The 23,156-nt window shown below is 45.6% G+C and overlaps 1 protein-coding gene across 7 annotated transcripts in view; it reads left to right on the top strand.

The window, feature by feature from the left end:
* Positions 1–8,727: 8,727 nt before the first annotated feature.
* C3H3orf52 (chromosome 3 C3orf52 homolog) overlaps positions 8,728–23,156 on the top strand; it is a 95,192-nt gene continuing 80,763 nt past the window's right edge. For 2 of the 7 annotated variants that reach the window (XM_075589464.1, XM_075589465.1), the window contains exons 1-2: positions 8,730–8,819; positions 9,233–9,328. In XM_075589464.1, coding sequence (XP_075445579.1) covers positions 9,269–9,328 — 60 coding nt within the window. In that variant the 5' untranslated portion in view covers positions 8,730–8,819; positions 9,233–9,268. Of the gene's footprint in view, positions 8,852–9,226; positions 9,329–12,293; positions 12,483–23,156 lie in introns of those variants that run through there. The other 5 variants (XM_075589462.1, XM_075589469.1, XM_075589467.1 and 2 more) reach the window with 5 other exon arrangements.

The raw sequence follows: 23,156 nt of genomic DNA, 5'->3' as shown, positions 1-23,156 counted from the left end.
CGGGATTGCTGCTTTAGATATTGTGAAGTGGGGACGTCCAGACACTGGTTAAGGGGTTCAGGAAACTAGTCATTCACACCTGGCTTTTATTTCTAGATCCAACATCTACACACACACACACACACACACACACACACGTAACAAGGACTAATTGTAGTATAATGTAATACAATAAATACATTTATGTCAAAAACGAATGTTGTTCTGACTAGGAATTTATTAAATGTATTTTATTTATATATTTTATTTTAAAGCGGGGTTTGGGGCGGGACTAGGGGCAGGGTGGGACTAGGGGCGGGGTTGGGGGCGGGACTAGGTGGCGAGTAGATTTTTTGGTTGGGCGAGTAGATTTTTGGGTGATTTGTCAAACACTGTATATATATATATATATATATATATATATATATATATATATATATATATATATATATATATATATATATATATATATATATATAAAACACCAACAACCCCTATACCCCCCTAACATACAGTACATATATGAAATTTTTGGGATGCACAGCAATTATACTATAGGCTGGGGGTGGCCCTCGGGTGTTCCTCGCAGGTGTCCCTGCAGGCCTGCAGTACCAATTCTGTGCCCCCCCAAAATAATTTACAAACACATAAATACTTATAAAGAAATAACCCCCGCCCCTAAACACATACAGTATAGTAATGGGCAAAATTACTATTATCCACATATGGATAATAGTGCATTTGCCCATTTCAAATACATAAAGCACAATAAATACAATAAATACATATTGCACTCACCCTTGTCCGGCTGCCACGATGAAGGCCATCCTCATCTTCATCACCGTCCATGCCCTCCTCCGATGCTGCAAAACATAAACAAGAATAAAAACAAGCCAATGTAATTTCCCCTAACCCCTTAATCACCTTAGCGGTTATTTACCGCTATAGTCATTAAGGGGGTTAACCCACCCTCACCCACCACTCGGGAGGCCTATACACCCTCCCCCACTACCCACCCTGTGCGGCCTAACCACCCTCACCCACTACCCACCGGAGGCCTACCCACCCTGGCTTACATACCCCCTTCCCCCACCCCCGCTACCCACAATAAACAGGACTATATTTAATAAAAAATACATAACCCACCCCCTGTGCCCCCCATAAATACATGGTTTATTCTTTTACATACAGGGTTAATACCCCAGGCCCACGGGAGTCTCTGGTGGTCCTGGCGGGTGTCCGTAGGCCCCACAGTGGCCCAGCAAAGGGGTGCACACAGGGTCTGGAGGACTATGGGTGGTCCCCGTCAGGCACCATGGTCCTCCAGGTGGTCTCCGCGGGTCACCGTGGGCCCCAAATGGGGTCTCCATGGGTAAGCCCGCGGGTGTCTGGGGGGCCCCGGGTCAACCCCACAGGTGACTGAGGGTCCTCAGGGGGTTCCAACAGGGGTCTGGGGGCCCTCAAGTGGTCCCTACGGCTCCACAGGCCCCCACAAATGTGGGGCCCCCGGTTCTTCCCTGCGAGTCCTCAGCCTGGTACCCGTGAGCATCCGGGGAGCCCTCAGATGGTCCCCAGAGATCCCTGCAGACCTAAGGAACGAACCCTGTATTTAAAATAAATAAACCTCGTCCTATACATTTAAAAAAATAAATAGCCCCCCACCCTCCCCCCTCACCCCCAAACACATACAGTACAGTAATGTGTTTAATAACTATTATCCAGATATGGATAATAAATTATTTGCCCATTAATAAACACATAAACCAGCATCAATCAAGTAAATAAATAGAGTTCTGCTTACCCCTTAGCAATGAGATGCAGTCCGGTCATCAAACAGGCTCCGTTGGCAAAAGAATACATTGAAAATACTTTGAGATGCCAGTTAACACCTTCATCACCTTAGCGGTTAATAACCACCAAAGTAATTAAGGGGTTAACCCACCCTGCACCAATACCAACCCTTCACCCATTCATTTGTACAGTGTTTTATATATATATATATATATATATATATATATATATATATATATATATATACACAAATAAATGGTTAAAGATTACAGAAAAATGCAGAAATTAAAACATTACATCTCAATCTCCAAACCAGCACATTGCAATCGAAAATGAAACCAGCAGCTCAGTGCAAAAAAAATAATCTCATGTACCATAAAAAAAACAGCACCTACACAAATACATACAGTATATACAAAATTTCAATCAAACAATTGCATTTTAGTGTGTACATGATGCAATTAATCTGTGCATCATGTACTGTAACACTATTCCAAATCAATGTTAAAAATAAAATAAACAATTACCAACAAGATACAAAAACTAAGCAAGTCAACATAAACATATTTACCATCAATCAATTAATCTAATAAAAAATCAATTACAATCCAATCAAAATCAATAACACAAATCACTATTCAATTCCTAAAACCAAACCATTGTTATACCAATTGTACTTCAAAGTAACCACCACCATACAAAATCTAACTACCAAAAATAAACCAATATTAAAAAGCAATCCCCTGAAATAAACTATTGCAAAGACCCTCAAAAATTACATTTAACTAATTAACAATTACATTACACACCAATTTCTAACCAAAGCTGCAAAATACATTTTAAAAACATCAAAAGAACATAAATAAACATTTGCAAAACAATCTTTTATTATCCCTGTATGTCTAACAGATTACAGTAGATTAGACATTACATACAGGGGCAATAAATGAGCCTAAAAATCAATTACATTACATAAAAAATTACAATACAATACAACCGTTCAGTGTCCCTGTATGTATGTATGTAAATCAATAGGGACATACATAAATACAGGGCAACTAAATGGACATTAAAAAAAAAAATCACAAAAAATAAAAAGCAAAAACCTGTAAAATGCAAAAAAAAAATAAAAAAATTATTTTGTTTACTTACCATTAGATGGCCCACTCACCGAATTCCCGGGGAACCGCTTACTCTTGAACAAACAATCCACAGGTAACCATAAAATAATAAACCCTTACAATACAACTGTGTCTTCTTTCTTATATTTGTAATCCATTTAGTCGGGGAGGGGTCTTCATCTGTATTCTTCTTTCTTTTTCCGCTCTCTTCCGGGGTCTTCTTATTTTCTAGCGCCACGCCCTGGTCCTCTTCTTCCTCTAGGAGGTCTGTCCTGCTCGGCATCTGGCTTAAAAATGAGACGACATAGGCTTTTATAGGCCTATGATGTCACATTTTCATCATATGGTTCCCACGTGAAAACCATGTGATTTTGTAAAAAAAAAAAATTTGATGACGTCATTGAAAGGAAATGACGCCAGCCAATCAGAATGGCTGTGCTTCATTTGCCTTTAAGATGACGTCATCAAAAACAAGATGGCCGCCCTCACATGGTACGGGAGCCAATCAGAGCGTGGGAACGAAATCCCCAATCTGATTGGCTGAAGTACCAAGTGACAGACTTTGGATGACGTCACATCCGTTCTTCCCCAAGCCTCTGTCACATGGTCTACTTCAGCCAATCAGAGTTGGGATTTTGTTCCCACGCTCTGATTGGCTACCGTACCGTGTGAGGGCGGCCATATTTCTTTTGATGATGTCATCTTGTTGGGAGAGGGGTGTAGAAATAATGGTGCAGTGGGGAGTGGGGAAGTTGCAGAGAAAAGAGACATTCACAAAGGAGTGAAGAAACCGTAAACAGAAAAAGCAGTAGAGAGGGCATAGTAAGAATGCAGGAGGAGAGACTTCACAGGTAATGGAGGATAAAAATGAACAAATAATCACAGATGCTAAAAGAGAATGTCTTACTGTGGCAAAGTTGTAATGCAGAGTCCAGATCTTCCTCCAATTTCAATTCCAAAATTAACTCTTGTAGACACTTTAGGTATGACACTTATGATGTGACTCTTTTGATGTTACACAGTCATATGGCTCACAGTCAAGTTACGCTGACTTAAGTACCCTAATCACATGCATTTGACTAACACTTAAAGGAGGGGTTTGCCTAATCAACTCAAACACACCAAATAGTTTATTAGATTATCAATTTTCTCTCAATTGATTGGAGTCAGCATACAGCATACAGACACATACCAAATTGTTAGATTATCAATTCTCTCTCAATTGATTGGAGTCAACATACAGTATACAGACACATACCAAATTGTTAGATTATAAATTCTCTATCGCAATTGATTGGAGTCAGCATACAGCATACAGACACATACCTGTTTGAAAAAATTAATCAGAATATTAGTCCAGATATTCAGAATGCATCCATGATTAAAGATAAAGAAAGAAAACATCCAGAGATGATTCACTCCAAAATTAACTCTTGTAGACACTTTAGATATGACACTGTGATGGCAGCGGGGTGCTAAGCGAGTAATAAAGGGGTCACCACCATTAGGCACCCCTTTCAACCGTCTGGGAAGTGAGAGGTTAACCAGAAATGTACTTGTAATACACATGGTCCCCTGCTTCACAACCAAAATGTATGTCCCTTTGGTTATCATGTTCCCACAAGTAGAGTGATTACATGTATTTTTATTCCCCTGCCTCAGGGCAAAATGTGTTCTCTTTGCTGGTTGTATGTATTGTTCCAATTATCGGTGTTTGTACCCCTACAGTGTATGCACCAACCACATACTGTAACGGACGTGCTCATCACAAACCTGGACCGGACCGCGGGGCTGAGGTGGGGAAAGATATACACCGACCTTAGGCCACGAAGCCTGATCCGGGTTGCGAATTCCGTGGTCGTACGTAGCAGGGTCGGGACTGGAGAAGGCAGGATAATCCATGGACAAGCCGGGGTCAGGATAGGAGAAGGCTGGGTAAACAATATCCATGCTGGGGTTTGGCAACAGGACGCTTGGGAGCAGATTTGCAGCAGGTAACAACGATGCAGGCCTCTACAAGGAGAATATGCAGCAGGTATCCGGAAGCACCGATGCAGGCCTCTGCAGGAGAGAATAGGGGATCCAGTGCGTCAGCACAGAACAGCACCCCCTAGCCGGGTACAGCTGTGAGTAGTGGAGACCACCGGAAGAAGGAGATTGCAGCAGGTAACAACGATGCAGGCCTCTACAAGGAGAATATGCAGCAGGTATCCGGAAGCACCGATGTAGGCCTCTGCAGGAGAGAATAGTGGATCCAGTGCGTCAGCACATAACAGCACCCCCTAGCCGGGTACAGCTGAGAGTAGTGGAGACCACCGGGAGCAGGAGATTGCAGCAGGTAACAACGATGCAGGCCTCTACAAGGAGAATATGCAGCAGGTATCCGGAAGCACCGATGTAGGCCTCTGCAGGAGAGAAAACAGAACAGGTACTGCAGACAGGACAGAAACACTGAGGCTTCAGTGTAACCGCGGCCGCGCGGTGGAGTCTGCCAGTAACTGAGAACTAAAACAGAAGGCCAGGCAGGCCCAACACAGGCTGTGGCAAACACAGTTACTAGAAAGTCTATGACCAGCAACTTCCTGGTGGGCGGGGCAGGAGTTAAGTAGAACAGACAGCCAATGAGAGAGAGCTGCACAGGAGGCAGCATGAAGCAGGCTGCAGTTCAATAGCAGAAGCAGGTGATTCTGATTGCAGGTACAAGGGAAGGTTTTCCTACAAGCTGCAAGGTTCTGTAAGGACAAGGTTTCAGCAAAACCCAGGAGCGGATTCCTTACACATACACTGGGATCAGGTCAGGAGGGAAATGGTTAATTGTATTTATCAGTTTATGGCCCTTTGTTCCCCTTCCCACCTTTTCAGTCTCCATTTGCAGCCTGTCCATAGGCCGCTATTGGAGCTCCATGCAACCCTATGGAGATTTCATAGATTTGGGCCCGATACCTGAGAAGACCAGCAGGTGGCGCCCGAGAGGAGAAGCGGAGCATCTCCATTGAAAGTGAATGGCGTAATGGTTTTCAATGGGGATTCCTCGAAGCCCGCTCTCCAAGAACGAGTTGGATGCCTAACAAACCGCAGCATCCGAAAATGGCTACTGTTTCATTGAAAAGAGCTTGATCTCTCAATTGGCGTGGGAACTAGGCTACGGCCAAGTTCACCACTAATTAACGTGTGTAACTTTTGTTCTAGGGCAGCCAGCAATAAAATTCGAAAAATCTAATTTCTAAAACATGTCGGTTTAAAATGTATTTCTGTAACTCCGGTACGGTGGGTCCCAGCGAGCTGAAAATTGGCCACCATGTAGAATCTTCTCCGGCATGAGGATCTGGCAATCCGAGCGGATTATTTTAATATATATAAGGTGGTGAAAATATACTGTATTTGGTGCCTCGTAAAAAGCCCGTGAAAGATACAAGCCCCTGCAGTATGTTAATGATCAGGGGGCGACCGTATGTCTACACCAAGTCCCCTAATCAAAGGCTCCCCCACCCTGATTAAGTATGCTAGGGCGGAGAAGAGCAGGACATGGGTACTTGTCCTAAATGCCATACTTCACACCTCTGGACAGAGTTTCCCGACCCAGACCCCCAGAAGGTAGACTTTAAGTCACCATCTGATTAGTGTGGGGTGCTGAAAATGGGTTTCTGGCCAGAGGGATATGTGCATGTGCCAGCTACCTGGGGGCAGGAACCAAAGTGCTTCCAACGTTAGCTGTCAACCAATATCTGAGACCCAATGTTAGGGATAGAGCCCAAATCCTTTATAACTGAGTGTCAGCTCTGTGCCCAAGGTTGTTCGTATTGTTCGTGACTACTTTTAACTGATACCTGATGCCTTGATGAATTGCTAATCCAGATCCAGATTACTTCATTGCCCATTCCCTAAGTAAGTGTATATATCCTGTGTGTTATTTGTACCATATTGTGTGTTCACCTTCCCTGAAGGAATAAACTTTCTTATCATATTACGGTCGCATTCAATTCAACCCAGTTATTTTGGTGTATATTATAACTCTGCACAAGCTATCGTGACATACACTTATGATGTGACTCTTTTGATGTTACACAGCCTGGTCGCTGGATAGCCCTGTGTTAGCCCTGGATGCGGGTACTCAAGCATGACTGCAGTTCCCCTCCTGGTCTAACACCTTGGCATCCCTGAGGCTTTGAAGTCCGTACTCCGAACAGACCCATAGGCACCAAGCTTTGCTGCCATCTGGTCCCTCGGAATCCATGAATTAGAAATCCCAAAGTTCATTCACAGGTTATCAGTACATACTGTATTCCTATTAAACATAATCCTTTAATAAAAGATACTGCGTCCTGTATTTTGTGTGTTAAAAATGTGTAAGTCCCTGTTCTGGTGTCAGGGATGGAGTAACGGTATATACTGCCTATACTCACTAGCCTCATCCGTGGCACACTCCACAAATAGCTTTTAAACTTTTTACACACAAAAAAAACACTCTCAGCTTTATCACATAGCTTGAGCATCCCCTGAACCCCTATACCAGGTTCAGGGCACCTGGGAATGTATCTGGGCACCCATTCGTATACTAGAGATCCGATGTATGGTGTAGATGTGCATTAACCCCTTCATGCCCCGTTTACCTTGTCTGGATTATGCTGCAGCAGGAATCCTGGCGGTGAGTTGCAAGAACGTTTTCAGGGTAGGAGTTAGCCCGGAGCAATGTGCTTGGCTGTATCCGAGAATCTCACTTGATTCCCGGATCCAACTTTTGGGGTATCCTGTAACTCCGGCACCCCTATCCAACGACACATTCTGTGAAGACTTTCTCTGTCAAACCCACCCTGAAACTTACAGCCTAGAAATTTCCTGGTCCCAGCACCCCGAGAAAGGCAAAACACAGAAAAACCTTTAATGTCGCAAAATTTGTACACAGTCACAGTAATGCATTTCTGATATCTAGGTACAAGAGCGGACACTCTAGGACCTCAACACACGGATCAGGGGTACCCAACTGTGCTGAACCTTTATTAGTGAACCTGGGTACCCCTTCCCCATCACCGGAGACTACCGGTAACTTTGTCCCCCAAACTCCTGCAAACAAGATAAATACATTTCGACACAAATATCCCACCTGAAACTTACACTCCCGAAGTTTCACGTCTCTGGGACAAGGGGAACTGGTATAGCCCCATAACAGGTCAGGTATTTAACATACATTACATTGTACTTCCATGACCCACCCCGTCTTCATCTACAGATGGGTACCCGCAAATCCTACACTATTTGCAGGTAACATAACAGTACTACCCCATCTCTGGTCAGCAATATTTTATACAGTTTTTAACCCTACTTCCAAAGTCCCTGTTCTGCAGCTATTTCCTAACAGGGATCCTACCTACACCTGGCATCCCTAGCTTATATTCCTGCAGGGGACAGTAAAATGGGAACAGAAATACAGGGAAACACATCAGGGCGCATAACTAGTCCCAAGAGCTGACACTTCAGCCCTTGACATATGGTTTTAGGGGCAGCCAGCCAGGCTTCACCTTTATTAATGAAGGCCGGCTACCCCCTACCGTCACACTCAGGGTACATATACAGTCTCACAGTAGAGTGAATAGGGGCCAACAAATGTAAAATTATTTTTCCAATAATAGATAAAGAAAACCTATTAAGACTACCTGGCTGATCATGATATACATAGTATGTTGTGCACTACTGTACATTATCAAAAGTATTATCATTCTGAACAAATGCTTTTTTTAAGGCACTCTAGTTTTTTTTTACAATAGTACTGTAGAATGTTACTGAACTGGAAAAACCAGATCACATGCTACATGAATCATCATTTCACCCTTTTTGTTCAGGCTTGTTATTGTTTAACTTCTGATAATTCAGCTGAAATGCAGGCCACTCCTTAAAGAACCTTTGGTTTCAACTGCACTGAAAACATTGAAGGTATACCAAACAGTAACCTGGCGTTATTAATCGTAGGAAAATTTTCCTTTTTAACCTTGATTTATAATTAACCAAAGTAATTTAACATTAATGTTATATTGAAACTTTAACTATGTTTGTTTGTTTTTTAAACTACTGTTAACATTATATATATATATATATATATATATATATATATATATATATATATATATATATATATATATATATATATATATATATATATATATATATATATAATGTTAACAGTAGTTTAAAAAACAAACAAACATAGTTAAAGTTTCAATATAACATTAATGTTAAATTACTTTGGTTAATTATAAATATATATATATTTTTATTTTTATTTTTATTTTTTTTAATAGGCAAAAAAACTGTGGTGCAATTTATTTATTGCTCTTCTATGTTTGAAGGGTTCAATACACACCAGTACTCCTGAACTCACAAGCATGGAAATGTTTCAGAAGACTGAAGAAGAAGTCTGCAATACTTTACTTAAAACAAATAAGGTAAGATTTTAATAATCACCTATAGTGTCATTTTTACTGCAGAGGAATATTTAGAAATGGTAAGGAAGAATATATAGTGAAACGGCTATTTGTAGCTGCATCATCCTGACATTTGGGCAGCCTCACACATGGGGATTTTTATTGTTTATATTTACACTGTATATATAGATTCAAAAAAGAAATATCCGCAGCACTCACCAGAATTAGTTAATAATATATCAGGTTTAATTCAGCTGCAAGCATCAGGGGGTAAACACAAGAAAAAAGGAGCAACTTTTCGTACCTCCCTGTCCTTTCTCAAGCCCCTATGGAGGTACAAAACGTTGCTCCATTTTTCTTGTATTTACCCCCTGATGCTTGCAGATGAATTAAACCTGATATATTATTGATTCATTCTGGTGAGTGCTGCGGATTTTTCTTTTTTGAATCTATCTATTTTGTTGCTGGATGGTGATCCTGGCTGCACTGCAAACACCCTGATCTACAAAGATAAGTTATTTGTCCTACCTTGCCCACATAGATAGCCCTGAACATTTTTTGTTATGTATGTACTGTATGTGTATATATATATATAAAAGTAGCGCCTTATATAACCCACATAAATTATAATGTGAGATATTAACGTCTAGAAATTAACTGGTTACGTAAATACCCAACAGGTGTAACAAAAGCAATCCTAGGATAAATATGTGTGATATATCTAATCTAATCGCTAGTCATTAAAACATAAATTGCATGTGCACAATATTAAAACAATGCATATAAAAAATATATAAAATATGTAAAAAATGAAAAATAATATGACCAATCGATGAGTGTCCAATTTAGTCCCAAAGCATAATTCACCAATGTGTCTGCAGCCCAATAATGGGATCACCAGTCCCTGTAGATATCTAGAAAGAGAAAAAAACACAGGCGCACACCTAGTGTATTATCGTTAAAAACAATGTTTATGGGACATAAAATTCAGACAAATGCCCACTCACAAAAATAGCAAGAAATCAAGCGTGTATGAGAATAATCTCAATCACCAACTGCGCGGTCCTTTCACTGCACCTCAGGAACCCAGCGTTCTCCAACGTCGCCTCTCCACACTCTGCGGAAGCGGAACCCGGTACCTCTGCACCCGGAAGTAATACCCTCCGGATACCAGCAGTTCAAATGTTCGTGCTCGCAATGGTATAACTGGATCGATGGGAATCTCGGACGCTCATACTGTACACAGCTACCAAGTCCTTAGCTCTGTGAATGTAACCACACAATTTGGCCATGCCCTACGTGTTTCGTCACAGAGCTAAGTACTTGGTAGCTGTGTATGAGCGTCCGAGGTTCCCAGCCAGGCCAGGCTCCTCAGAGTCTGGGGCTGGGCAAATGGTCGCCGTCACCGTCATTCCAGGACGTGTGTACTCGAGTGTAACTCCGGTAGTCCGCCCGCCCTAACACCTGCTCTGCTGTCAGAGCATGCGCGCACGTGCAGCTGGATAACTCGTGTCTCTGAGCTTGGCTCCGCACCTCCGAACGCGTCGCGCGGTCACGTGACTACGTGCGCTGCTCCCCAGCTGCGCGGCAACTTACTCCCTTCGTATCCCCTGCGGCCTCCCCACCTCGCTAACGGGTCCTCCCCTTCTCCCTGCGCTTGTGAGGAGAGCACAAGCGTGACAGTATGACAAGATGTTTATTATTGATGAAATCCCTGTTGAAATGAGCATGTTATCATCTGTTGATGAGGTTGGCGTGATCTGCGTCCTCCTCCTGTTCCTCTGGACCCGCTTCCCTGCCCTTCGCGTACCTCCTTTTCTCCTCCTTGAGACGGATCCTTCTCTAAAAAAGAGGCATCACTGGATAGTTCCGATTCTGACGAGTATGTCTGTTCCTGTCTCCCTTGGACTGTTTTACGAGAGAAACGTTTTCCCCGTTGGTTAGAAGATCGTTGGTAAACCCAACGATAGACTTGATTGGTCTCAAAGTCATGGGCGTCACATTGGAACTTTCTACTCTTTCGTAGTTCAACCACTTTCCTATACTCCGCCATTGATTTGTCCAGAGTTTCCTTCAGATCTTTGACCTCATCAGGGATAAGTTTGGACTGGGCCTTTTTCAAGAATTTTCTCCTTCACCACAGCGATCTCCTTTTGGACTTGCTCGATGGTAAGTATGATTAAGTCAAATGAACACTTGTTCAGGATTTTTTCAAAGGTATCACAATATTCTTTGTTTTCACTAAATATTGTGGGTCAAAGATTGACCCGTAAACCCCTTGGTATCCTTTTCATTCTGTGATACTCTGCCAGAGTAATCCCATGTAAATCAAGGTTAATATTCTGCCATTGATCTTGTTCTAGATTACCAGCAAATAATTCTTCCTCTTGAACCCCCAAAAAATCCCTTTGTCTCCTCACAAGCGTCGAGATACGTGATGCCTCTATGTCACTATAAGAGAACGTGTGACTGCCCTCTGATGATGGTACATTTACTGGTGTAGACATTGTTACCGAAAAATGGATATAGTATATAAATTCAATAGAAATATAGGGCCTCATGCAGTAAGCACCGAAAAAGCACTCTCGGCAGGGGTTGAATATTGGCATGATTTTAGCGATTTGCCCTCGCAGTATTCAGGAAGGGCCGAACCCCTGGTGAATCACTGCGAAAGCAACATGCCGAGTAGCCAGTGGCGAGATGAAGTAGTGTCATACTATGAAACGCGTAGGATTAACTATTTACTTATGCCTAGTAGGGTGTTGTATATTCTCTGCTTACACTGGCTCTATTAGAACTATTTGCATTCCTGTGTATCGGGCCGTGCAGACCGCCCCTGTGACGTCATAGCGCGACACACTGCGAAGGAGCGACAACATCACAAACTGAGGACACTGCTGTAAGAGTGACCGCTCCCGGCGGTTGCTGTGCTGGTTTTAGAGCACACTCAGAGTGTTGGGGTGTCTCCTTCACTGTCTATTTATAGGACTGCTGCCGTGCTCATCTCTGATAATGAACTTTGGATGCCCCTGAGACCACCCGATCGAGGGAGGGTTTCTACTGAGACGGGTCTACTACGACTGGTTACTCATGTAGAGGAGGAATCACACAGACACCATCTGAGACGTCTACCAGAGGGACCTATTCCTGGATCCTGAACTCCAATTGCCGATTGGTAACTTGTATGCTTTGCACACTCAATGCTCATGTTTTAATTTTTTGATGTACGCAGAATATTTATCCCTACATTTTATGTAATAACATCTTGATTTACGTCACTATTTTGCGTTTTGCGCTGTTTCTTTTGTTTCCATTTCTCCAGTCTTTAGGGGGTGCTGAGCCACCCCCACATTTATGGCTGCAGACGCTATTACTAGCCACTTGTCACGGTTTTGTATGACTTTAAATATTTATCACACTGTGGTATTATGTTGTTTTAACTATTTACAGTACCGACACACTTTATTCGAGTGTGGTCGGTACCGCAAGCCGGGAAATCTCCCGGCTTGCTAGTGGCCGCCCCTCGGCGTGCCGCGCGTCATAGACGAGCGGTCACGCGTCTTCGGGAGCGTGCGCCCCCTGCACGCGCGTCCAGGGGCTCCCCGAGGGAGCCCTGGTGTCCCGCGATCGCGGGACAGCGGCAGGGGGTTCCGGGGGACCCGGCGGACCCGGCAGCGGTAGGGAGAGCGCCCCGATCGGAGGGCGCTCTTCCGCTGCTTCGGCGCGCGCCTGTCACTCTCGGGCGCGCGCCAGGCTACTGCTGCGGCAGAGAACGGGCAAATGCTCGAATAAACTCTGCCGCAGCAGTAGTTTAATTTTAGGGTTTGTGCAATATTAATTTGCATCTTATCACTTGATACTATCCCTTGTGGTTATTTAGTTGCGCACTTTAATTCTTTTTTACCATGAACGTGTGCATGCCTGTGTGTGTACAGTTTGAATGTGTGCATGCCTGTGTATGTACAGTTTGAATGTGTGCATGCCTGTGTGTGTACAGTTTGAATGTCTATATGCCTGTGTGTGTATGGTCAGGTCAGCAGCGGGATCACACTTCCCTTCCCTGGGATCGCTACTCACAGCAGGGTGGTCTGGTCCAGACCCGACGGTAGCAGAGGTGGGATTGGATCCTGTAGTGTCTGGGGGGAAAGGGGATCCAGTGCAGTGGTATCACAAACAGGGGAAGCGGCAGATGGAGGCGTTGCTGTGGCAGTTGGGTATGTGAGATCATAGAACCACGCAGGCCAATGAGAGACATGCGGGGGCGGGGCCGGGCCACGGACCAATCTGATTGGCCAGAGGGTGAGTGACTGACCAACGGACCAATCAGATTGCCCATAAGCACAGCAAACATACAACGTTTTCAGCAAACAAACAACGTTTTAATTTTTATAGATATAGATATCTATAGTTGGTTATGTTAGGGCCAGGATATTTTTGATGGATTGCTTTGGTCCACACAATCAGCCATTGAACTAGCTATATGTTCAGCACTTGCTTTCACGTATATGTTGCTATTGCCATGCCATTTTGTCATTTGTGTGTACATATTTTATTTATTTTTCACTGTTTTGTACAATCACAATTGGTGACATTTCAGTGTGCCATATCTTGTCTCCACTAATATGCTCTAGTGTGCCTCCCATTAGCCTTCATCAACCTTTGCGCATTGTTACTTAGAGGGGAATACTTCTCACTGGGAGGAGAAAAGGGACAGCGGGCACTGCTCGGCTGATAGTAAAGGCTTGACTGCGCTGGGTTAAAAAGTTATTTATTTAGCCATTTGCAAACATGAATAAAAAGGGAAGGTCCCCCGTAGTACCTCTAACGCGTTTCGCCCCTATGGGGCTTTGTCAAAGAGTAGTGACTCTCGGTATGCAGCACATTTAAATAGCGAGCCTAACCGGAAGTGAAGTTGGAATACCTAAACTCTGCAGCACACGTCATTGTGGTGATTGTTCACCTCATTTCTCCCCGCATTGTTACTTATACATGCCCTTGATTTGTGTAATCTAGGTGCGTTTGATGACAGGCATATGTGCATTTAGGCTCCGTTTATCCTGTCATTAGTTTTATCCTGGCGCAGACTGGCTCTCTATCAGCCCCACAATTTATTTATTTAATACAAGTAGTGCATAGTGCGTAAGGCGTATTAAACTATTTTTAGCTTCTAATATGTTCCACTTCGCTTCATCTAGTGACACGCGCCATTGGGTCCTGCTTTGTACTATTATTCTGCGCATGCTCATTAGCTGCGTTCCATCGCACGGGCGGCTCCCTGCCTTTCAGGCAACGCCGGGTTCAACACAGGTTATGAGAGGGGTCAGTATTGTGTATGCTTTGTATCATAGAATTACTGTGATGTTTAGCACCTGTATGTGAAGGGTTTTTAGGGTATTTATATGTGTTCTCTTCCATTCGGTAGTCACATCACATTGAGAAAGGTCCCGCTTGCGGACCAAAACGTCGGTATGGTGTCTTGTTAACTACAATATATTATTTTTGACAGCCCATTGGAGTGCTGCCTGTGATTTCATCTCACCACGGTATCGTATTGCCTATCATACTATATAGGATTTGCACCCACTTTATTGACTATCCTGACGGGGTGCCTGCTGTTCCTTGCTTTATGTTATATATATATATATAAATCATGGATATCTGGCACTCCTGTAATGATACAATGACCTGGTGCTTGTGTCATAAAAAATAATTAAGCATACATTACCAGCAAAGGCAAGGAGACAACAGCACTCAGGAAGTAGAATCAGCAAAAAACTGTATTAGAAAAACTGGCACTTATCCAACGTTTCGGTCCGCTGAACGGGACCTTCATCAGGGGTGTGCAACAGGTAAGAAACATCTAGTGACTTATATACCCACCACTCAAGTGCTAAAAACCACACCCACTAATTAAAGCAGCCCAACCGCGTGAAAATGCATTTAATTAGTAGATGCAGCACAGATAAAACACACACAGTAATGCATTGCCATTGGAGGATTCATGAACATGTCATCAAGCCCAGGAGCAGCATCCATGGTTAACTTGACTGTATTTTCACGCGGTTGAGCTGCTTTAATTAGGTATTAACTACTGAGGGTGCCAAATTGGTATTTGTGCTTATCTCACCATAGAGGCTTCTCTGATAATTCTCTATCAATTTCCCCTGTGGATTTATTATTGCGCTCACCCTTCTTTTTCTGTATTCTTTCTGATCTGGGGATCCTGGAAAGACCCCCCTGGGGTTAGAGCAGCAGACTTCAGACATCGCAGTAGTGCACCGGTATTTGGGTGCACATAGAAGTCCGTGGTGTTATGGTAGTATTCTTACCGTTTTTATATGTGATTTTTACCTTCGGATAGAGAGAGCGCCTTAGTGTTTTTGTTAACATCACCTGTTTCAGCACCCATCCACGACGCTGCTCTCCTGGGAACCCCCAGGTCACCTGCTCCTGCACCCATCCACGACGCTGCTGTTAGGGGGGTATAGGGGTTGTTCGGGGCACAGGGGGTGGGTAGTGTATTATATATAGTAATGTTTATTGAGGGCCTAGGAGGTGGGTAGTGGGGCTGTAGTGTGTATTGTTTTTATTGTGGGTAGCGGGGTGGGTGAAGGGGGTATTAGCCCCAAGGATGGGTATTTAGGCCTTGCGGATGGGTAGCGGGAGGGGTTAACCCCTTCATTACCGTAGAGATATTAACCGCTAAGGTAATGAAGGGGTTAAGTCCACCCGCAGTCCTCTCACAAGGCCAAAACACCCACCAAGGGCCAAATACCCCGTTCACCCACCCCCGCTAGCCACAATAAGCCTGGCACGGGTGGTTAACCCCTTCAATGCCTTAGCGGTTAGGCGCTAAGGTAATGAAGTGGGCTGTAAATGCATTTTTCATGCATCTGATGCATGCCGGGGGGTCTCCGGTGCTGATATTAATGGATATCAGCTCCGGGACCCCCGGCATCAATCCCATGCAGGAAAAAGGCCTGATTTTTCTAAGTACCGTCCCACCGCCCTTCCCGATACTTCTCCCCACCAGCTTGCCAACTTTTTGTGGTGGGACGGATTTGCGGGAAAATCTCAATTCTAGAGGGTCGAGTAGCGGCACGGGGCTACTAGAATTGAGCGTGTTTGAAAACCTGGCGATTAGCGGCAAAAAGTGGCTTTTCGCCGCGCTTCTGCCAAAAAAAATTTTCGCAACAAAAAAGGAGCTTTTTTTGCTTTTCGACAGCTCTCAGGTTCGCAGCTTCTTGTAGTAGGCATTTTTTGCGAGAAATGGGCGAAAAGTTACCTTTCGCCGCTTAGTGCACGAACCCCTAAGTTTTTTGGTTATGAGGAGTAGAATGGGACTCTTTACTTTTATTCCCACTAGCCATATCCGTCACCCACTGCAAACCGGACGTAGGGGCCTATGCACTAAAGGTTCATAAAAAAAATCACCGGGCCATTTAAATCACCTTTTTTATGAGCGTTGCTATCACGGTATTCAGAAAGCCTTCATTACCTGTCATAGCAAAATTCACAAAACGGGCGATTAGCCGGTGATCTGATGAACGACCCTCTGAAAAGGCCTAACCCGGCGAGTTGTATCTGCTGCAGAGAAAGCTGCTCTGAGAGAGCAGTCTTTCCCTGTGCAAATATCGTCGAAATGTACACTGGCGACACAGTTTATTACACTGCGGCCAGATCCGCAAGCCGGGAGATTTCCCGGCTTGCTAGTGGCCGCCCCTCGGCGTGCCGCGCGTCATAGACGCGCGGTCACGCGTCTTCGGGAGCGTGCGCCCCCTGCACGCGCGTCCAGGGGCTCCCCGAGGGAGCCCTGGTGTCCCGCGATCGCGGGACAGCGGCAGGGGGTTCCGGGGGACCCGGCGGACCCGGCAGCGGTAGGGAGAGCGCCCCGATCGGAGGGCGCTCTTCCGCTGCTTCGGCGCGCGCCCGTCACTCTCGGGCGCGCGCCAGGCTACTGCTGCGGCACAGAACGGGCAAATGCTCGAATAAACTGTGCCGCAGCAGTATGTGTATAAATTTTAATCTTGTTTATAGTTTAGATGAGCAGGGGTTCTCCTGAGCTGAACCGCATTCATTTCAGCCTCAGGGACTCTCCTACTTCCAGAGATACAGGCCCCGTTATGGGGTGCCGGTATCTCCTATGCATTTTATTCCCATGGTCACGTGACGCAGACATTTAAATGTATAGGAGATACCGGCACCCCATAACAGGGCCTGTATCTTGGGAAGTAGAGGGTTCCTGACGCTATGGTAATGAAGTTTACTGTAACTGCATTTTTATTGCATAGGATTCATGCTAGGGGTCTCTGGTGCTAATATTAATGGATATCAGCTCCAGAGATTCCCGGTATCACTCCTATGCAGGAAAAAAATTTTTTTTTTAAAAGTCACATCTCGCCGCTTCTCTGCTTGTTTCCAACACCTTTACACCAACTTTTTCTGGCGTGAGGATTTTGTGATAAAATCACCATTCTAGAGCGGTGATAGGCGTTCATACCCTAATCCCTGCTACTAGAATTGCGCGAGTTTATGAACATGCCGAAAAGCTGTGATAAGTGGCTTATCACCGCTGCCTCTGTGATTTTTTTTTATGAGCAATTTTTTTTTGAGCGATTCAGTCTTTTATCACCCATTTATCACCACTTACTGAATAGCAGTAGGCATTTTGGGTGATAAGTGCTTGATAAGTGGCTTATGAACGCTTACTGCATAGGCCCCTTAGACTTTAAAACCCTCATAGCCCTATGGGCTATTAAACATATATAAAACAAAATATGTTTCCCATATTTCTTCTAAGTCCCAAAGTAGAATGAAAGATGCTTAGGTTCATTCCCAGGGCTGTAGCTCATTCCCTTAGGAAAAACCAAACTTATTTAGAACTAAAAAAAGCTTAGGTTCATTCTCAGAACTGTATCTCATTCCTTTACTGAAAATGGACTTAGGTTTCATAAAAACCCTCGCAACCTCATACAGTATATGTCTGGAGTATCCCCCAGGACCTCTATACTGGTTCTGGGGATCTGGGCATATACTGGGGGACCCTCACTAGCTTAGGGACCCTTGACTGTTCCCGGGATACACATATCCCTATGCCCATTTAACTTTCTGTTTGTGCTGAAGCAGGGAAACCTGGCGGTGAGTCGCGTAACTGTTTTCAAGGGAGGATTTTGACCGGGGTGATGTGTCTATATGTCCCCAGGAATCTGACCTGATTCCCGGATACATTTTTGGGGTGGCCAGCAACTCTGGACCCCAGCTAACTAGACACAATCTGACAACACTTTTACCCCTTGAAACCTCAAACTCTGAATCTCCACTGGTTAGCACTCCTGGAAAGCTAAAACACACATACATTCTTTATTGTCATACAATCATATGCATTTCATGTACAACAACCAGGTTCAAGAGCTGACACTCTAAAACCCCAAATATGGCTCAGCAGTAACTTGTCGGGCATAATACAGTGACTGTTAATTCCTGTCGTTTATTTTCTATTTATATTTAAAAATGATTTTTTATTCGATATTTATTTAAAAAAAAATTCTGTTAAAATAAGTGATGATGAAATTCAAAAAAGTAGATTTGGTAATTGTTTTCTTCTTTTTTTTAAATGTTTGTTGCAATATTCTTTTATTTATTTGTTTATAATGTACTAGTGGAAATTGATGGGTTATAAATATTTGGTCAATAAAAAAACTTGAACATATTCAACCACTTTATAACCAACCTTCTTAATTTATAAATACTAATCTGTACGAATGTTATTTAGCATATTAGAAATATGAAAACAAAGCAGCTGAGACCAATGGCCACATCAGGGCCAAAAGTGGGGCAGTGAATGAGCCCTGACATACTGTATATAACATTATTTTTTACATAAGGAAGTCCAGAAATGCAATTCTAATTGAATGATAGTATAACATAAAATTAGGACCTTCAAAATAAGCATTCATATATTGTTAAAATTGAAAGTTGTAATGTCCCTGCTCTGCTCTAACTGCAGTTCATCAATTAAACACATCAACTTAATGAACGGACAATAAGGTTTGTTATTAGTGAAGATGATTTTATCTTCAAAATATCCTAGTTACAGTATATAAGTGTAACGGGTATTCCACCCCACCCAATCTCATATATAGTGTGGGTGAGTAGAACATGCAGTGTTACCGGTGTGGTGCATTACCTGTTGGCTCGCAGGAGGGCTGAGCTTCCGCCACGGGGAACCTGGGGCAATTATACTAGGGGTAACCACTTACTCAATAGGTGCAGCGCCTCCACCTGCGATGGCTCCCACCAGAGAGGGAGTGGATCCTCGCAGGACAAACTCAATGATCACATACACAATGGGGTATAATAACTAAGGACTTTACTAACATGTAATACGACACATCACATTCATAACATAACCTGTGTCCCTCTCAGGAGGAGACACTAACCGTGACGTCTCGCAGGACGATTCCCCAACACTAGGTGATCCCACCCAGTGTCCAAAGAACCCCACCCAATGTCCCGCACTCTTGCAGAGAATCAATGGGTGACTGCGCAGTCACTATTAAGCTAAGGGCCCGGTGGTGCACTTAGAACTGTAGATACCTGCCGAGCACTCCAGTGCTCGGATCAGCAACGCTTCACAAAGGGTCAGACGCGTGATGAATCCGTCTGATCCTATCCTGGCGATATTCTCTGTGGACCCCCAACGTGGGTCCGAACTCCGTCACTGGAACCGCAGCATCCGCTGAGTCCCTCTCTAACGCAATAGCAACGTGACACACCCTGCACTACAGGCCGTCCCTATAGCACAGCATCCTTAAGTGGCTTAAGGGTCAATCTCCTAGGGCATTCGGGGTTGCCTATCCTATATAGGTAGGTCTTGTACCCACCCTACTCATAATACGGGCCCTGGGCCATGGATCCCCGGACTGGTTACCGCTATGAACCCCCCCCAGTTGCCTCGTACTACGCGCAACGCCGGCCTGGGCAATGGCTCCCCGGATTGGTTACCGCTATGAAACCCCCCCTCGCCTCGCCACTCGCAACACGGACCCTGGGTTATGGCTCCCCGGACTGGTTACCGCTATGAACCCCCCAGCTGTCTCGTGCCACTAATTCACAACAGGACCCTGGGCTATGGCTCCCCGGATTGGTTACCGCTATGAAACCCCCCAGCTGTCCCTATCTTCCCTTCTGTTCCCCAGTTGCTAACTAAAGTAAGTGACAGGTTCCCTATCCTGAGGGCTATCCCTGGCAACACTCACACTACTGGGGGACTCAGGGCCATCTTGGGCCAAGGGGGTGCTGGCCTAGTACAGGGAGTCCCTCGCTCCTGTACCCTACCTCCTTCCCTTGACTGCTCCTTCCTCTGACTGACAACGTAGCTGCAAGCCCGCCAAATGTATCCACTTGCTCTCCTGGCAGTCCTGCAGCCCTATTGGCTCCTATGAGGCACCTGGTGCCTCCCTCGCTAAGCACTATGGGAATTGTAGTCCCTGGGCGCCTGTAATAACATTGGGGCCGCGTGCGTGCCTTTCCTATGCCTGCACTAGCTCCTAATGGCCGCCGCAACCTCTCCCTGTCTATCCCTACTCTCGCGCGACCCTCCTGGCTGGCTCCTACACTCGCGCTATCACTGCGCATGCGCGAGTGGTGGAGTAATGGCGGCGCTCTCTTCGCCAGCTGCCGGGACCTTAGAGACGCGACCGTGGCCTTAGCAACGGCCTGATCGCGTCCCCGGCAACCGGCCCGCTCGCGGAGACAGCGCACCGCTCCCTGCAACGGCCCCCACCCTTGGGATGGCCGTCGGGTCTGCCGCTGGCCTCTGGCAGCACCCGGCATCTCTCCTGGCCACGGAGGCTCCCTAGGAGGACGAAGGGGAAAACAGGTGACCTGGCTACACTCTCCCCCTGGTGAAATACCCAACGCCCTCGCTTGGGGAACGACATCACATGGCACAATTTTACACAGTGAAAAATGGCATGGCATAACCCGTACACTTAACAAATCGGCTGCAACATCCATGAAACCTGGCACATTTTCACACAATGAAAAATTACATGGCATATCACACCCACTATTACCCGAGGCCAGCTGAGTATCAGCTGCTTGCTGAGACCATTTGTGGGGTGCCCCTAACTGATCAGATGGGGGTACCTCACTTTTGCATCCGTGAGCCTCCCCGGGGTGAATCTCGCGGAAAGCACACCCTGGAGTAACAGTCACTGGTTCAGTGCTACTTCCTCCCCCTGGTGGAAGGAATAGCACATTGTCCTTCACACCGGCCTTTACCTGATCATCCATTGCCTGGAAGCAGCAGGCCAGGCGGCCAGGACCTTTCCCTCGGTCCACTACGTGACGAATGGGCCGCTTCTTCTTGGGCGCAAAGGAGGCAACTTCTACCAGCTCCTTTGCCACATAGTCCTTGTCCCTACATACGTGCTCAGCTTCCACTGAGAAGCGAGAATTGGACACTGTCTCTTTACTCAAAGTCTCTACTTCACCTGGCAGGGGGTAAAGGGTAGATACCTTACCACTGCGGTGATTCATGGTGGCCAACAGGTCCTCGGGGACGCTGTCAGTTCCCACCTCGGCTGTCGCGGAACCTGCCCCCTATACTTCTGGGGCAGTCCACTTACTGTCTTGAAACTCGGGAGCGTTGGATCCCAGTCCTGGGACCATTTGAGTTGGAGCGCACAGGCTCTCACTCAGATCAGGAACCGTAACTCTGGCCTGTTGCACGGCCATCTCCATCGGAGCCTGTGGGGAGCAAGGGGGTTCCTTACCACTCTGCTGGCTTGCGATGGGTTTCTCTTCTTCTGGAACGATAGGCAGTGGGTACTGGTCCACTCGCACTGCAGGACAGCTATCTTCTAGGGGGGACACCTCCGCCAGGACGCGATGTCGAGTGGAGCCATTCGCCCAGGTGTCCAGACTTAAGAAGCTATCGTGCTCCGCGGCCACCTGGAGGCTCACACCCAACACCCCTGGGGCAGTCAACTCACCCTTGTCGTCGTCAACAGGTACTGATCCCAAGCCTGGGACCGATGGTACCTCTGTAGGCCGGACTGGCCGTGGTAGGGCACACGGGCCCACAGCAGGCTCTGTATGCTGTGATTCCTCTGTCTCCTCTGCTGGTTCGGCATGCTGGGGAACAATAGACTTCAATAACCCCACCCCGCAACACTCACAGTAGGACCACCATGTCAATGTCTCTCTAGAACAGTCACAAGTGGGGCTAAAACACTGTATGCCCATTTCTCCTTCCACCTCGATGGTCCTGTAGTCGAGGGATAACCGAGACACTTTGGCTCCCTGAGCGTGGGCTTCTTGCAGGCAGGAGCATATGAAGAGAAGAGAATCTACTCCGGGCGCACGCCAGGCCACATACATACTAGGGTGTATCCCTTGACAGTCTATCTCGTCCTCATGCATCATCTCATCCTCAGAGATCAGAGTGTCAATCACAGCGTCCACGTATGGTTGAAGATAACCGTGCTTGCTCCCCCTGGTGGAATCTAAAGGAAGGGCACGTTTTACAAGGGAGTGGTTTTCGCTCTGCACTGAGTCACTCACATTACGGGGGCGGGGCTCTGGTTTTCCCGCCAGTCCCGGATGGTTTTCTGTAACCTTTTTCTGAGCAGCCTGGCAGTCAGAAGCACGTGTGTCATCTTGAGTTGGCGGGAGCCGCCATTTTAGGTGGGACTCACTGTTAGCCTTCCCTGCTGCAGGAGCCTCCATTTTAACTACAGTCCTGTCAACTACACTGCAGCTTTTTGCATAGATCATGAGACAGTCCCCTGCGGAAGACTCGGGGAGTGTTAATACATGGGGAACAGTCTCTAGGCATATGTCA

This window comes from Ascaphus truei, chromosome 3, assembly GCF_040206685.1.
Source record: "Ascaphus truei isolate aAscTru1 chromosome 3, aAscTru1.hap1, whole genome shotgun sequence".
NCBI classification, from domain to species: Eukaryota; Metazoa; Chordata; class Amphibia; order Anura; family Ascaphidae; genus Ascaphus; species Ascaphus truei.
The sequence above is the reverse complement of the archived record's forward strand: the minus strand, read 5'-3'. Positions and strand labels throughout refer to the sequence as shown.